Source organism: Meriones unguiculatus, chromosome 6, assembly GCF_030254825.1.
Source record: "Meriones unguiculatus strain TT.TT164.6M chromosome 6, Bangor_MerUng_6.1, whole genome shotgun sequence".
Taxonomy (NCBI): Eukaryota; Metazoa; Chordata; class Mammalia; order Rodentia; family Muridae; genus Meriones; species Meriones unguiculatus.
The window spans coordinates 49,704,254-49,722,365 of record NC_083354.1 but is presented as its reverse complement, the minus strand read 5'-3'; the positions used below and the strand labels follow the sequence as shown (position 1 = coordinate 49,722,365).

General features: G+C 39.8%; 1 protein-coding gene across 2 annotated transcripts in view; it reads right to left on the bottom strand.

Moving 5' to 3' along the window:
• The window catches only part of Ppp2r3a (protein phosphatase 2 regulatory subunit B''alpha), a 133,125-nt gene that overhangs the window by 58,366 nt on the left and 56,647 nt on the right, over positions 1 to 18,112 (bottom strand). For both annotated transcript variants that reach the window (XM_060385433.1, XM_060385434.1), the window contains 2 exons: positions 10,594 to 10,697; positions 2,252 to 2,354 (listed from right to left, as the gene is read on the bottom strand). In XM_060385433.1, coding sequence (XP_060241416.1) covers positions 2,252 to 2,354; positions 10,594 to 10,697 — 207 coding nt within the window. The remainder of the gene's footprint in view (positions 1 to 2,251; positions 2,355 to 10,593; positions 10,698 to 18,112) is intronic.

Here is an 18,112-nt window from a genome sequence, read left to right as displayed (position 1 = left end):
TATTCTAGAATTAGAACAGAATGTGTGCATGTTGCTCTGCAGGCCATCAGCCACTCTGGTCCAAGCCCACTACCAAAATGACATACCTTGTCCCTGAACAGTGTCTGAAAGAGCTGTCAAAGCTGTGGCTCCTTTCTGCTCCAGACTGTGCCACAGCCACAGGAGCTGTCAAAATGGCAGCACCTGTCAAAATGGCAGCTCCTGTCAGAGCAGAGATGCCTCCTCAGCACGCTGCCATTGTGAGATGCCACCTCGGGAGCTGTCCAGGGTGTCTGCACCTTTCCTGCCTCAGCCTGCTGCTGTGAGATGCCAATGCAGGAACTGTCCACAGTGGTGGCATCTCCTCTTTAGTCTCTGCTGGCTATTGCCAACTCAAACTGCAGGAAAGGCTACCGTGCTGTGGACTCCCTTTGTAAACTCTGTATACTTGTAAATCTTCAAGGCATGAAAGTGGCCAGGCCCCTCCTCCAGACCTCTCTGTCATAGCAGTGTTTCCGGCCTCTGTAACTGTCACAAAGGTCATCTCCAGCCCCTCAATAGGACCCATCCCAGATTATGCTAATTTTAGGTGAAAAGTCTGAACAAAAAGCCACCAATCCTTGAACAGGAAAACCCACCAATCCCTGAGCTCCCCAAGCTCAGGACTTGAAATTCCACCAATCCTCATTCTGGAAATCTCTGCCCTGAAAAGCTCCACATCATAAGAAATCCTATATAAAGGGGGTGTCTGCTCAGTTCCCTTCTCCTGAGAGCAAAGGCAGCCACCTCTGGATTGGTCCTTCCACTAAATCTCTTTTATGAGATTTGCTGAGCAGTGTGACTTTCATCTGAAGAAGCCAAGGAGCAATGAAGAGAAAAATAAATGAAGGTGTGGAGCAGGGCTGAGGCTCCTGAGCATCTCAGCTCAGCTGGGGATAGCCTCCCCCGGAGCTGCAAGGCCTCTGCTAAGGAGGATTCCTCTCAGAACTGTCTGGTTCCTGGGCTCCTGTGTCTCAGGATACCCTTCCATTGGCATACCTCCTCCCCTCAGAGCTGTGTGGTTTCTGGGCTTCCAAGACCCTGGGATTAAAGATGTGTGCCAGCATGCCTGCCCTGAGATTTAGTTTTAAAGATCTGAGACATACCCTTTCACATGTAAAAAACATTTGTAAACTACAGATTTTAACATCTCTGAAACAGAAAAGAAAAAATGAGAAGTGTACTCCTGTTTCATTTATTTGGCTCATTAGTGAAAATTGTTCCACACATGTTATGTGACTAACATGAATTAGTAACCTCCCCGAAATCTGGCAATAGTAATAAGGCCTATTGCCCTTAAATTATTCCTAGGCTAGAGTTCTCTGTTAGGCAGGCTTTGTGGCTTTTTTTTTTTCTTTTACAAGTAGTTTCTTTTCACTCTGTTCCTGTCTACCTTTATAGGCTAGTGGCAACTGTCTTTGCAAATCTCAGTATGCTTGATTCAAGTTTCCATTTCCTTATTTCATCATTCATTCATTCACTGGTTTCTTGAGACAGATCCTGGTATGTTTACTAGTGTAGGTTACACATTATTGCTCTAAGTTTTTCCCATTCTTAAAAACAAACAACCAAACCAAACCAAAAAAAAAAAAAAATCATCTCTCACAGATCACCATACCACCAGCACCACCACCACAGGGTTTATTGTTTTAGGTTGGCCATTCTCCCTGCGCCTGAGGCTTGCCCTGGGGTATGGTTAGATGCCCGGTGTTGCTTCATTAAGAAAATGGATTTTTTTTTTTTTCTCTTTCCGATGCTATTAGTTCCTGCAAGGTTCTTAACCATACTTGACGTTAGCATTTTCCAAGATGCCTTTTCAAATTCTAAAGTTTCATATGATGCTTCAGTGATACCGTGAGTGAATAGGAGGGTCTGGATGCAGTGAGAACAGCCTTGTTTTGTCTATCTTATACTATGGGTTCTATTTTAGAGTCACTGATTTTACTGTTTTCTACTACTAAAATAAATGTAAAAACTATTCTTAGCAATCTGGCCTCTAGATGTGTGTAGCTCAATTGCACTGTATTACAGCCATACTTTAAAATGAAAAAATAAAAATCTCACCAGTCATGGTGGTACATACTGTAAACCTAGCACTTGAGATTAAGAGTTTGATGTTATCCTAGGCTATACAGTAAGACCCTGTCACTAAAAAACAGAAAAACAGACAAACAAACAACCCCTTTTCAAACTCCAAAAATAAATTCCATTTTTATAAGGAACTAAAAATCACCTGAAGTAAAGGAATAAAATCCTCCTGTTCTAGATAGCTGCAGCTGGGCTTTGACAGAAGCCAGATGAACTTGGAGGCATCGTCATGATGGTTACTTAGCAACCTACAAAAGAAACACTGATTAGAAAGATCTGCTACTCAGAACATAAAATGACTACATATAGACAGGCTGATAATTTTAGTCTGACCTGGGTGTTTTTTAGATTAAAAATCAAATGTTCTTTTCTTTCTTTCTTTTTTTCCCCCAGTGTTGGGAATTAAAGGGCAAACTTTGTGCAAGTCCCTACTGTCCAAATGCTCCCTTTTCAGTGGCTTCCACACTTCTGACTTTTGTCAAAGGAGAATCAATTACAAGATGGTAAACTTTTCTTCTAGAATGTTTTTGAGACTGAGGCCACAGGGAAAAATGAACTGATACAGGTAAAATATGTGTTATGAAAATATACTTAGGGGAGAAGGCCCATTCAGTTTAGTATAGGATATGCAAGACCAGAGCTTCTGAGCTAGCAAGAAGAAAATAGGTAGATTTCTATGCATTATAGGAGATATCAAATTTTTACTGTCAGGTTGACATATTCATGGCCAGCCTGACAGGGCTTTTAAGGAACAAGCTTTAGAAAGCCAGGTCTCTGCTAAGTCTTCTAAGCTTCTAGAATTCTTTTTAAAAAAATTCTTTATTAATTACACTTTATTCACTTTGTATCCCCCCTGTGGTTCCCTCCCTCCTCCCGTCCCAATCCCTCCCTTCCTCCCCCTCTGCATGCATGCCCCTCCCCAAGTCCACTGATAGGGGAGGACTTCTTTTTCTTCCTTCTGATCCTAGTTGATTAGGTCTCCTCAGGAGTGGCTGCTTTGTGCTTCTAGAATTCTTTACTGCCAACTATTTGCTGGGTATTTCCATATACTCTGACAGAAAAGTCAAAACACTGAAAAAGCAAAAGTTAAAAACTTTTCAAAGTAGTCCTTTTCCTGGACTTTTTTTTTTTTTTTTTTTTTTTTTTTATGGCAGCACCAAGCCAGACAGTGGAAGAACACACATTTTATCTCAGCACTTGGGAGGCAGAGCAGGTGGATCTCAGTGAGTTTGAGGCCAGCCTGGACTACAGAGCTAGTTCTAGGACAGCCAAAGTCAAGGCTACACAGAGAAAGCTTGTCTTGAAAAACAAAAGAACAACAGTAACAAAAAGGTGTGCCAGTCTTCATTATCTGGGTTTGAAAGTCCTGGAGAGATCAGGGATACAAGGCACATACCTAAATATGGTAAAGGCAAAATACAGCAAGTCTACAGCCAACATCAAACTAAATGGAGAGAAGCTTAAAGCAATCCCACTCTAGTCAGGGACAAGGCAAGACTGCCCACTCTCTCCATATCTCTTCAACATAGTTCTGGAAGTCCTTGCTAGAGCAATAAGACAATTGAAGGAGATCAAGGAGATACAAATCAGAAAGGAAGAAGTCAAAGTATCACTATTTGCAGATGATATGAGAGTATATATGAGTGACATCAAAAATTGTACCAGAGAACTCCCACAGCTGATAAATACCTTCAGCAAAGTGGCTGGATAAAAAATTAACTAAAAAAAAAAAAAAAATCAGTAGCCCTCCCATATACAAAAGACAAATGGGCTGAGAAAGAAATTAGGGAAACAACACGCTTCAAAATAGCCACAAAAAACCATAAAGTATCTTGGTGTGACTTTAACTAAGCAAGTGAAAAACTGGTATGAAACTTTGAAATTGTTTAATAATCTTTTTTTCTATTTATTCTTTAAATTCAATTATCAAGTCCAAATTTTCTTATTTTCCTTCATTAAGCATTTATTGAATGCTAACTGTATGTGAGGTATTACAGCTGCTCTTGAATGGACTGGGATAAAAGAAAATAGAAAGGGTTCTATTCCCTATGAGGAGGGTGCAGTCCAGTGTGTGATTGCCAGAAGAATTCTACTACTGGGGAACAGCCGCGATATTAGCAGTGTGTACAAGGTATCAAGAACAGACAGAGGCGGCTCATGCGATTTCCTGCAGAGTGAAGTAGGAAAAAGGTGTTATGGTGAGGAGGGTGGCACACACAGATGCCTGGTGTGACATTCAGACAGTACCGGGGTAGCAAGCGCAGCGCCAGTAAGAGGAGGGGCATGTACAAATAAAATCTAAGAAGGTCAAGAATATGTTTTCATAGAGGAATTTTGAGTTAGACAGTGACATACATGATCAGATGTGGTTTTCGAAAACATTAAGCTGGAGGTTAGAGGAGTCCGAGCATGAACCCTGGAGGTGTGAGATGGACGGGGGACATCTGGCAGGAATGAAAGGATATGGTGCTTTATAGGTACGCGGAGTGAGAAGAAGGGTGGAGTTCATCAAAACTGCCAGAGTTCTAGCTGGGAACAGGAGGTGTCCGGAGCAGAGATGGAGTACTGCAGTCCTGACGAAATTTCCCTGGAAATGTTTTGGACAGCTGCTTCTTCCTGTTTCTGATGTACTCTCCAGGTTCTGGGCCTTACAAACTCTTGGTGGGACTGCTAGGGAGCGTCCTAACAGACGTCACTGCTCTTCTAACCTTTCAGCAAAGACAGTTCTAAAACAATCCTTGATTATACAAGCCCCTTGCTCAAAAATGTATAATATTCTACCACTTACACGAAGAAGTTTAAATACCCACACTGGCCATTTAAGGGCCCTGTCACCGTGTTAGAGGATGCCACCCACCTATCTTATTACTTTGCTAAATCCAGCTTCCATTCCAGGGAGCTGGCCCAAGTCATACGTAATTTGGCTTCTATGTCACTCTCATGCTGTTACCTTCTTTAAGGCCTAGCTAATAACTACCTCTTTCAAAAACCTCTCTTGGCAACTGAACTTTTTTCTGATTTTTATACTCACTATATCGATTATATAGTGTATGTAATATTTGTATATGTATATTATATATGTGTATATAATAATTGTATGTATTAATACTCTCGAAATGTTAGTGACCTAACTAATTTTGTTTTGAGCTACAACCAGGCATTTGTATTTATTCTTTTTTTTAAAGATTTATTTATTATTTATATACTATACTGCCTGCACATACACCTGCACACCAGCAGAGGGCACCAGATATCATTATAGATGGTTGTGAGCCACCATGTGGTTGCTGGGAGTTGAACTCAGGACATTTGAAAGAACAACAAGTGCTCTTAACCTCTGAGCCATCTCTCCAGCCCTTATATTTAGTCTTACTGTCCTTATTGTTATGGAATATATTTAAGGCCCCAGAAGTGAAATAAATATCCATTAGAAAGGAAGATTAGTTCAGTGGGTGCTAATGAAAACTACCTTATAGGATTAGAAAACTGATGGAATGATAGTAAGAGAAAGTGATGAGGTTTTTAAAGAGGAGGATTTTTATATATTTTAAGAAAAGCATTGCACTATTATATTCGAAAGTAATGCAACAGATGAGAAATAATCTCAAATGACAAAGTTAAGTTAGAATGCTTTTTTAAATCAAAAAGAGAAAGGTGATTTACAGTTTTTGTTAATGTTCTAGGCTGATAAACTTCATAAGGCAAGCGATTTTTAAAATGAGACTTGAAAGCAAGCATAGTTATCCTACTCTGACCACATGCTTTTAAAGGCAAGGGTTGTTTCGTTAGTGACAAATGACACATTGATATTAACTGTAAAAGAAAGTAGAGCAAAGCTAGAATTTACTGCTTTGGCTTGAGAGTTTTGTCCCAGGGCTCGTACTCTAGGAATGTAATAAAGAATGTGGAGCTATTTCTTCCCCCTAAAAACTGTCCTGACTCTTAAGAGCGAGAGATATCCAAGTGTAGATATGAAATGAGTAGCAACACAGAAATAAGTGGGGAAGAGAAGAAGGAGAGAATTTTAAGATGCTCATTCTAAAACCAACTCAAAGGCATTCTGACAGGAAGGAATGATTTCCTTATGCTTATGACTTCTGTATTTTAGTTACAAAAATTCTATACAGGTCTTATTAGCAGAGTAAGCCAGGCTATGTATGTATATGACAAAATGTTTTAATTCTGTATTATCACCTCCCAGTTAATATTTATGCTTGAATACTCTTAAAAATATCTTATACTGTAGCTCAGGTAAGGTAGGAACTCCTAGCACTCTTCCTGCATCAGCCTTCAAAGTGCTGGGATTACAGGCAGGAGTCTTTATGCCTGGCTTAAACATTTTTGTTTTGTTTTTCAAGACAGGGTTTCTCTGTGTATCCCTGGCTGTCCTGGACTCACTTGGTAGTCCATGCTGGCCTCAAACTCACAGAGAACCGCCTGCCTCTACCTCCCGAGTACTAGGATGACAGATGTGCGCCACTATGGGCTCAAACTTTTTAATATACTATATTTGGAGCATGAATTGCTTTCTGTGAAGAGTGAAGTTTACAAAAAAATTTTGAAAAACTCAAACCCCTCTCCTAGGGATGGTAAATCAAACCATCATTCACTTAACGTCCCTAAATACTTACACTCTGTAAGCCTTCCTTTCAGAATCTGGCTTTTAAATGGTGTTTAAGAGGAACTTCCACTAGAGGGCACCCAAGCCATTTTAGTAACTGACCATGTACAGGCGAGCACTTGGATTCTTTTACTACAGGAGGGTGGGGGCAGCTGCTTGTGCTATGTAACTCCGTGGGCAGTTTCTTGCAGAGTTACCCATCAGGACTTTTGGATCCTTTGCTTTTCTGCAGAAGTTGTTCTCCCCAAAAGATGGCAATTCCTTTCAATAAATGGATATGGCTGCTGTGTCCATCACTGCTGTGCTGCTCTAGCCACCAGTACAAACGTCCACCCTCTCTCAGAGACAGGCTTAACTAAAAACTCTGTGACTCTCAGAGTAAGTATGTAAGTCAAACTGGACACAAGCTGTCCTTTACTCTAGTCATCCTCAAGTTCTCATACTGTTAAAAATATAATAGCAGCAGATACATTTCCTTTGTTTTGGTCCAGGGTGTCTTCTGCTAGACTATTTTCTATTTATTTTTAACCTCCAGCTTGTTCATGGCTTTCTCTTAACCAACACTCATGCTTTGCTGTTTTCTTAGACTTAGACTTCTGTTTGGTTTGTTTTTAATTTCTGCCTGTAAGATTGAGCTCGGTGAGCTATGTCACTTATTTAACTCTTTTCCCCTCTAGTATATGTTCCAGATGAGGACTTCTTGGGGCCAGGCATATACCTGGATACAGGAAGAAAGCTGAAGAGCAGCCAAACCATCTATACGTTTTAAGTTATTAAGTTGGAAAAGAGAAAGACCTAGCCGAGTTCCCGGATATGTTTGTTCTTGTGACAGGGTCTCAGTCTACAGACCTGGCTGGCCTGAAACTTGCTATGTGGACCAGGCTATAGGATCTTTTCCTGTCCCATGTTCTTGATTGCTAGAATAGCAAGGAGAGGGGTACAGAGGAGTTGGGAGGAGGGGTAGAAATGATATAATTATAGTACTCACATTTGAAATTCTCAAAATAATTTTTTAAATTAAAACAAAAAACAACCCAAGGCCAAATGCCTTTTCCTCTGTTAGTTTATGCTCACTCATTAGTACTTTTTCCCTTTTTTCTTTCTTTGTGCTATTTCTACCTTCAGGAAAGTCTCTTACATTTACCACTACTTATATATGCATTTAAAAGGGGATATTCCTTGTACTGTATCAGGCTGTTTTTCTCTGCTATCGGAGAGGTGGGCCAGTGATTTTGTAATGTCATCCAGACGATGTAGATTCCATGAGGGCTCTTACATTCCTTGGTATCTGAACCACTCGGAATCAACCCAGGAACCCAATGGCTAAACGCCAGGGGACAACCTGAAGAAACTCAGGCTTGGATGTAGTTCTTTAAAGAAGTTTACTAACTGCTAGTGTCTTGTACACCCTTAACACTTCAGTCCTAATATAATGAAGAAAGAATCTGATTTATGATTAGAATTTTAAGACTAGGAATTCACTATGCATTTACCAATCACATACTTTGTTTTCAAACATCACACAACTAAGAGCCTTTGGGGTAGTATAAAGAAATTAAAAGGAACCTCTGAGTTAATTCTGCTGATATTATGTGCATATTTTAAATAGTAAGTACAGAGCATTTCCATTTGACTAGGAGAACAACTAAGAAGGACATGCACAAAGAAGGGTTATCAGCTAGAAGGGAAGACTGGCTGTGCTGGCTGGTCTTATGTTAACTTGACACACAGATTAGTTATCTGAAAGGAGGGAACCTCCATGGAGAAGAGGCCTCCATAAGATCCAGCTGTAGGCGAGGCATTTTCTTAATTAATCATTGATGGGGGAGGGCCCAACCCATTGTGGGTGGTGTAGTCCCTGGACTGGTGGTCCTATGTTCTATAAGAAAGCAGGCTGTTCCAGCCATGGGAAGCAAGCTAGTAAGCATGGCCTCTGTCTTTACCTCCTGCTTCCAGGTTCCTGCCCTGCTTGAGTTCCTGTCCTGACTTCTTTTGGTAATGAACAGCAATATGGAAGTATAAGCCAAATAAATCCTTTCCTTCTCAAGTTACTTTTGGCCATGGTGTTTCATTGTAGCACTAAAACCCCTGAGACACTTGCCCTGATCTTCTAAATCAGCGGTTCTCCATCTGTGGGTCATGACCACTTTGGGGTGTGTGTGTCACATACTAGATATCCTGCAAATTAGATATTTACATTATGATTCACTAACAGTCGGAAAATAACAGATATGAAGTAGCAACAAAATAATTTCCTGGTTGGGGTCACCACAACATGAGGAACTGTATTAAAGGGTCACAGCATTAGAAAGGTTGAGAACCGCTGTCCTAAATAGCGTTTTAAGGAACAACAGCGAGGGGCTAGAACATAGCTCTGTTGGTAGAGTGTGTGCCTAGCGTGCACAAAGCCTTGTGTTCAGTCTGCAGCAATGCACACATCCAGTGTGGCAGTAATGGACACGTTTAACTTGAACTTGGAAAACGGAAGAAAGTCAGAAGGTCTAAGTCATCACTGGTTACCTAGTGAGTCCAGCCTAGGTCACATGAGACGTTGTCACAAAACAGTATCTAACAGCATCCAGGGAAAAGATTTAAAGAAAAAGTTGGGCTTGAATTGAGATAATTTATCAGAATATTAACAGTCAATAATATTTGATTAGTGATCTTGTCCTCTGTCCCTTAATTGGAGCTCTCAAAAATGTGCTGATTAAAATCGGTAAGAATTTGGTGACTTTGATAAATCAACCGGATATAATTTTCCATTGGATTATTTAAGACTATAAGTATATTCTTTTTTTTTTTTTTTTTTTTTAGTTTTCTTCTGGTGGTGATTGGTGCATTCCTAGGGATATGCAGGCACAAGTGCACGTGTGCTGTGGTGGCTAGAGGACACCAGTTTTCCACCTCTTCACAACTGCTCACTTTATTCATTTGAAATAAGGTCTGTCACTGAACCTGAAGCTTTAATTTTCTACAGGACTGCATGGCCGATGAGCTCCTGGGATCCCCGTTTCTGTGTCACATAATGTTTAGGTTACAGGTGTGTACAACTATGCCTGGCTTTTTATATGGGTTCTGGGGATTTGAATGGAAGTTCTCATATTTGCACTCTTATCCTCTTATCAACAGAACCACCTCTCTAGCCTGCAGATATGTTTTTCTTGTGATACACATGGTTCTGTCCTTAAAGGAGAATCTTCATTTACTTTTATCATTGTTATTGGATTCAAATTCCGAATCTCTGCTTCTATAGGTAAAACCAAGAAAGAAACTGTCAAATAGCTACTTTAAAATATCTCTGAAGATCTGCTTTACTATATAAAGATACAATATTAAAAATCTGAAAAAAGTTACATGTGTGGGTGTTCTGTCTGTATGTACCATATGCATGCCTGGTGCCCGAGGAGGCCAAAAAAGGGCTTTGGATCCCCAGGAACTAGAGACACAGAAGGCTATAGTCACCATGTGGGTGCAGGAATCAATCTAAGGTCATCTAAAGGAGCATCCAGTGCTCTTAAGTGCTGAGCCATCTCTCTAGCCCCCTTTTTTAGACAGCGTCTTACTAGGTAGCCTTGGCTAGCTGGAACTAGCTATGTAGACCAGGCTGGCTTCAAAATCACAGATCTGCTTGCCTCTGCCTACCCAGTGCTAAGATTAAAGGAAGTCACCGTTCCTTTAATTATTTAAAGGCCTAATAGGCAAAGTCTTGTAGCAAAGAATTTGTAGGTGTAACTGGTAATGAATCATAGAATTTTCCTTATTGAATTAGAAGATACAAAGAAGATGAATAAAATAATAAGATAAATAGCATTTATAAGAACCACACAACTCTTTGCTAGCTCCAGAATGACTGCTTGAATACCTACTTTTTCCACATGGCAATGAATGACTGTGCTGTCACAAATCCAGTCTTCTCTCCTCCTGCAGCCTTGAACATGGGGGCTTTCCAATAGAGTGGACAGCCACAGACCTGTAGACAGAAACAATACAGAGTAAACTGAGAGAAGGGAAGAGACGGCATGGCCAAAAGAAGAGACATGAACCTTTACCTGTCAGGCCATAGTGGGTAAAAGGGCTGCTGGGGCCAGTGAGAGAAAGGGGAGGGAGAAGGAGGGAGAGCAGATAAGCAAAAGAGGGCTACATGTTTAGTGAAGTAAGTGGAAAGCCATTTGTCTTTTTTCCAAACTAACTCCCCTCCCAACAATAGCTACAAAAACCCAGCATCTTTTCCTGCCACTCTCACAGCATATTAGAAAGAAAAGACTACACTTCTGGCTGTGTATGTCCTTCATTTCTGGAAGAGAAAATGTAGTCATTTTTATTACTGGGTCACTTGTCATTCAAATACTCTACTACCCACCTCCTTATTGCTCCTCAAGCTCCAGGTGTACAAAAGAACAGCAACAGGAACAAACAAAAAATAACTAAACTAGTAAAGGGACTTCAGAGATGGCTCAGTGGCTAAGAAAGCATAGCGCTCTAGCAGAGGGCTGGAGTTTGATTCCAAGCAACCATAGCAGGTGGCTCACAACTGTTTATAACTCTAGCTCCAGGGTCATCTGATACCTCTTACTTGTGAGGGCACCCGCACCACACACACACACACACACACACACGCACGCACGCACGCACGCACGCACGATTTGATATCCTTCTCTTCTGAAAACTCTAGGCTGTGCAAGGAAACAGCTATCAAATCTATTTAAGTGGTAATAAATCAAGTAAAAGATGAAAGGTAAGAAAATGCTATCATTTATTTATAATTAGAAGACCACAAGAAACTATGCATTATAAAAATTTTAGTAAGAAATTAGAATAAACTTCAAGGCCCTAAAAGCACCAGCTTTTCCTGTCCTTAATAAACGTTTTGCTTTTTAATTAAAAATTCTTAAACAGTACCCAATTACTCTTGTAAGAAAGAGTTCTTAATAAACTGACAAATTTTCCTTAAAGGGAAAATTTATCTCCAATAACACATAAATATTTGTAGAGAAAGACTTCTAATCGTAGAGGGAATCTTCCTAATTTTGTACACACATGGAAAGCATGTTTCCGTTCTAGAACTCTGAGACGGAGGATCAGCTCTTGTTAAAAGATAAAAGATGCTTTGATTGTATATCACTGTCCTGCAGAGGGAAGATTTTCCTTTGGAGGACTACCTTTGGTTTAGGCGAAGTTACTCCTGGTATGAAACTGCACTGAAGACCCCCTGGAGGAGCCTGAGGAGTACCTAGTTGGACATTATCCTGCAGGAGCCCAAGACAGTTCCTAGTTCATGCTAGAGATGAAGATGTGGTAAAACATAACAGGCAGAAATGAGACTGCTGCCTCCAGGAACAATGAAGTTTATTTCATAAGCAGAATGGACTTTAGAGTTTCTTGTTGGAATTAGTGTGGTGGTTTCCCAAGTTGTGTTTTTTTTTTTTTTTCGATCAGAACATTTTACAGCAACAGAAAAAGAAAGCCACAATAGAAGTGGCTTTCCAAAAAATTTGAAACTCTAACCACTTGAATCAATCATGAATTTTTCAGAATTAGAAGAGGTCAAGATTTTTCCAGCTATTATTTTGCTAACAAAACACATGAATAAAATGATTCCTAATGACATATTGCTATGCCCATAGATCAGTGCATCACTCAACCATCATCAGAGAAGCTTCTTGCAGTAGTGAGAACTAACACTAGTGGACAATGTGCAGACAGTGAGTGACTTTGGAGCACTCAGTTCTAAATGGGATGTCTTTATGAAAGCCCTCCTCTGAAGACTCAGGGATCTATGTAGAGGAGGAAGCAGAAGACTTTAAGAGCTAGAAGTATTGGGTGACTTCAAGGAAACAGGGCCTTCAGATACAGAAGGGCTGATGCTCATATAAACTCACAGAGACTGTGGCAGCACACCACGTGAGACCCACACACGTCCAACCTACACACGTCCAAGACACATGAAGTCCTAGTACTGAGAAGGGTAGGTAGACACAGGGTCCTACCCCTAACCAAGAACGTATTTGCAATTGATACCTGATGGCAAATGGAAAATCATTTTCCCCAATACCAACGAGTATATCAACCACACCCCAGGACAAGCCCTCCACCTATAGTAGTTGGCCAACGCACGTGAACTCCATTGTTTTTGTGGTGGACCTTTTGTTTCCTTTCGGCATTTTGTCTTATTGGTCTTTTGGTTGTTTGTTTTGAGTTTTGGTGTGTGTGTGTGTGTGTGTGTGCATGTGTATGCGTGTGTTTATTTGAGACAGAGCACATAAAGTGTGGGGGGCTGGGATATGGGAGGAGTTATGAGAGGAAAAACAAGATTAAAATATTGCATGAAAAAGAATTAAAAGAAACCCCACAGACTAGGAAAAAAAAATTACTGGTGGAAAATAATGATGCAGAAAGGCATGAAAAAGTCCTGTCTGTAAGTGAAGGGAGAAAAATAATCTTTTTTCTTTCTCTCTCTGACTGCTGTTAAAGTGCAGGTATGTCAGTTCATAAGAAGTAGTATAAGTCAGCAAGACATGAATACATGAACTCATTATGATTCAAAGGCAAAACCCCGAAGATAAAATATAATAATGAAAATGCTTTGAAATAGATTAGAAAAGGTCATCTTTTTCTCACAGTACCTAAGTATCCAAGTGTCAGGCAGCGTAAGGATATCAGGCCCTAGCAGACAACAGCAAAGGAAGAAAAAAAACAAAAACCAGGAACAGTAATGATGGCAAGGGCTGGGGACCTATACTATGACTATTTTAAAGAAACACGCAGCACACGGTTGATTACATTTACTGGAAGTAAATGAATTAGGGTAAAGAGAGACAGAGATCAGTAAGGATTTGGAAAGAAAGTTACATAAATCTGAGCACTTCTCACAGGGTTTTTAGTAACACAAGAAAGAGTAAACCAGTGTGATACTTTTTCCTTTTTAAAGGAAGAAAATGGGTGACAAGTGATACGGAAAATATATTTACGAATAATAGCTTTAGAATAAGCAAAAGTAAGAATATGGTAATTAAAATCATTTGAGAACAGAAAATTTCACTAACTCCTATAATTTGATCTAAGAACAGCTTGACAACAATAAGAATCTAAAACAGGTTCTTCTGATATACACAGGAGATTATTTAATATCTGTCATGTTCTTTCAATATTTTAAAGTGTTCTCAAGGCTGTTATTTTATTGGGTGCTCACATGATTTCTCATTCAGAAGAAAGTAGGTATTTTTATTTTTTATCCTACTTTGTAGAAGAAGAAACTTAAGTACAAAGGTGCTCCCCTAGAAGGCACAAGGCAGCCTTGGCTCAGATGGTGCCACACCCCCAGGAGAGAGAAGCCCGAGGGCTTTGCATGACCCAGATGAGAGTTTGATTCTTTTCTGCAGTTTTGTACCAGAGTCCCTGTCGTTATCTGATAGATGCTTTTCTTTCTGTTGTTCAGTTTCTATGTCTACACTACTTTGGTAGGTTTATTTTCTATTTTTTTTTCCATTATCACTTGAAGGTATGTAAAAAAATTATAAAGTACACACTAAAAATTTAACCAGACGTTAATAGATATTAAGTTGTTTGTAGCTGTGTGAGGTCTAAGATGAACAGGCTAAACTATACCAACAGATGCTGATTTCATAAATGCGGTTTTCTATGCACTTAAAAATCTGACTCCAGTCTTTATAGCTACACTTAAGCGCCACTAAGAGGGGGTTACAAACATAAGCTGGTTTCCCAAACATTTTTATAAACTGCAAGAATCCATAAACATTCATTTACTGCCCTGACAATCTCCTCCCTCCCTGTTCCTTAATGGCAGCCTCTCTTCTCCCTGTCCTACACTAACCTGCTGTATGACAATGGGCAGTAAGTGCTAGAGGCACAGTTGACTGCCTCACGGCAAGAAAAGACGCTTAGTAAAGAATGCTGAAAATAAACACAATTTAGTTAAGTGCCAAGAAACGGAAGCCAAGTAAAAGCTAGGTTAAATAAAATGAGGTGGCTGGAAGATACAAACAAATTTTTAAAATAAGTGGGTTTAAGAATGAAGAGGCAGAGCTAGATGGTTGGCTAGGAACACACTGCTCTTGCGGGGAACACACTTGGCTCCCAGCACTCCCATCAGGTGGCTTACGACCACCTGTAAATCCAGCTTCGGTACATCTGATGCTTTCCCTCTTCTGGCCTCCGTGGACACACACGCACAACAAACTAAGTAAATATTAATAAAGAGGCAAAGTTTAATATAAATACCTGATACAGCATAAAAACCAAACAAGTTTAAATACAGCTTGGCCTATATAGAGGTCTCAACAACCAAAAAAAAAAAAAAAAAAGTCAGCAAAACAAATGAACATAATCATGACTTTGATTTTTGAGAGTTTTGCTTTGCAGCTCACATTGGACTTGAAGTCAAGACTGTCTCACTATAGTGGGATCACAGGCATGTGTTATAATGTCTGGCTCAAAATAACTTTTGAAGTAAATATATATATATTTATATATATATACACACACACACACACATACACACACACCCCTTCATTTCAGCATATCTTGCTGTCTAAGCTGACAGTTAATGTCTTAGAGCAGTTAACAGACTTGGCCTCTAAAAATGGAATTTGGGGCTATCATCAAATGAATCTAATAATACATGTGTAAAATGGCTACTGTGCTATATGATTATTAGCATAAACAGTAAACAGTTAAATAAGTACTTATCAAAAGAAAACAGCCTTGTTTTTAAAACTCATCCACAGTGCTGGCTTTAATACAGGCAAGTATACCTGATACCACATACGGACTGACAGTCACATCATATAACTTGTGAAGTCCTTTCTTTGGTTCCCAACACCAAAGGACCCCTCCCTGTCCTCACTCTACTCTGTCTACATGGCCTTTGATGATGATGTTATGCGATGTTAGGCATGACTCTACTTCCCTCTCACTGAGTCTGTAGAGGGCTAGCAGGATGCCTGTCTAGGGAGCAGGCCAGTGCTACTAAAGGAGAAGGCTGTGTGGGACAGTGTCAACATGCTCCTCAGTCAGGGAGCTGGTAATACTCAGAAGAGGATTAGTCCAGAAATCTTTATTCAAGCCAGGATTGTGGCCATGAGGGACTCATTGCTGGGATGGACTTTTGTATTTGTTACTTTCTGGCCCTGTGATACAAAATGCCACAACCAGGGCTACTCACAGGAAAGTTTATTTAGGCTTAAGGTTCCAGAGGAATGAGTCCATTATGGCAGAGTGGAAGCATGGTGGCTCAGGGAGCAAGCTGAGAGGGTGTATGTTGAACCTCAAGCAGGGAGCAGAGAGAGAACTAGAAAATGACAGGGTTTATACTCTCAAGCTCACCTCCAATGACATACTCTATCCTGACACACATCTCCTGAGTCTTCCAAACACCTTCTTCAACTGGGCGCTAAGTATCCAAATGCTCAAGACTATGGGAACCATCTCTTTCAAACCACCATAGGGCTCTCTAGACACAGAGGACCCAGCAGCATATCTGAAACAGTTTACCCTTATTTGCCCATTGGAAGCATTCCAGTGGGCATAAATTGTTCCTGCTTAAGAAATACACATTTGACATGTATGACATCAACATCTGATAAAAAATTCCAAGATATTCTAACAAACTTAATTATAAAGACCAGTGTGTGTGTTTATCACAAACCAGCCTTGTTTATTTCAAAACTTTTTTGACTGTTAGCCTAGTAATCCAGATGACCTTCCTACCTCAAAACTATCCCTGCTTTGCACTGTCCTTTGTCACAGCGCTTTTCTATTCCAATGTCTATAAAAATGTTCTTAGCTTTAATCTGGCAGCCATTTTCTAGCTGCTTCTAACTTACCTGGTGGTAGTTTCTGGAACCTATTTCAGGACTTGGTTTCTTTCTTTCTTTTTTTTTTTTTTCTGGTTAGCATCTGTAGTGCTTCTAACTCCTTCATAAATTGTTCCTACTTAAGAAATAGGTACATATATTATAAAGAAATATGTATATACATTATATTTATATCTATAAAGAAATTTCTTTATAGATGCTTCCCCTGGAGTTTTGGTTTTTACAAATTACTTGCAAATGCAGATTTTTACTTATCCTAGCTAAATTTTGTATTTTATATTTAGTTCTGTAGTTTTAGCATAGTCAAAGAACTTACCATCTTCATTCAATCTATCATCTAACACAATAGCTGTTTCTCAGGGAATTGGGTAAGGAAACCCAATACCCTAAAAAGAGAACCTCTTTTAGAACCTCTAATCTAGATGGCTATTTATCCAAGGTTGGCTTATCTGAAGTATGTTCAATGACATAATGCACATAGAAACAACATCATGTTAGAAGTCAGAGGAATTGTTTCCTTACATGAACTCATTCTATGACTTTTAGTAAGTTCTTGTGGAACTAATTTCCGCAAGGTAAAACAGTGAAGACAGGTAAACTCTTGTTTCTGGAGTAGAGATTTTTGTTAGAAACATCTAGAAAACATCAAGTAAGTTCTAACATGGGGAAAGGGTAATGAAAGAATAAGAAAAAAAAATACTTTTTAGTTTCTTCAAATCACTCTAGTTGTGATCCATTTAAGAGCAACAAAAGAAGCTCAGTACTGCCAGTTAGGGAAGAGGCTGGGGCATGATTATTAGTGTACTTAGGATGAGAGTAAAAGGATGAGAGGGAGGTCTTTAGTAGATGCTGGGCAGGTTGGGAGGAGTGGAAATCCATCGCAAAGGGGAGGCAGGACACTGAAATATACCTACACTTGTGAGCAGGTCAGAGAGTTAGGCTCATACGACAGACAGGTATTAGGCTGTTTTAGAGTTTCTGTAGGGCCTTACTTGGGAGACACTGAAATACAAAGAGAAAGTAATACTTTATCTCAAACAATAAAACTGTTCAAATTAAAAATAATTATTCCTCCTAAGTGGAAGTGTACGTGGGGTCTCAGGCATTCTTCGATCTCCTACTTGCTTCCATGTGGCTCTCAGGCCACTATAACCTTTTAAAGTACACAGCCTGGAAACACTGCTAAATTCTAGTCTACAAAGTGAGTTCAAGGTCAGCTACGGTTGAAAAGAAGGAGGAGAAGGATGGGGAGGAAGAAGAGGAGGAGCACGGTTAAGAGATGTATTAGTTGGATTACTTATTTGTTGCTTTTCAACTTCTTTAGTTCTTTATATATATAGGATATTAGCCCTCTGTCAGATAGAGGGTTGGTGAAGATCCTTTCCTAATCTGTAGGCATTCATTTTTTTTGATGACAGTGTCCTTCGCTTTGCAGAAGCTTTTCAGTTTCATGAGGTCCCATTTACTGATTGTTGCTCTTAGAGCCTGTGCTGTTGGTGTTCTGTTCAGTTGTCTCCTGAGCCAATGAGTTCAAGGCTCTTCCCCACTTTTT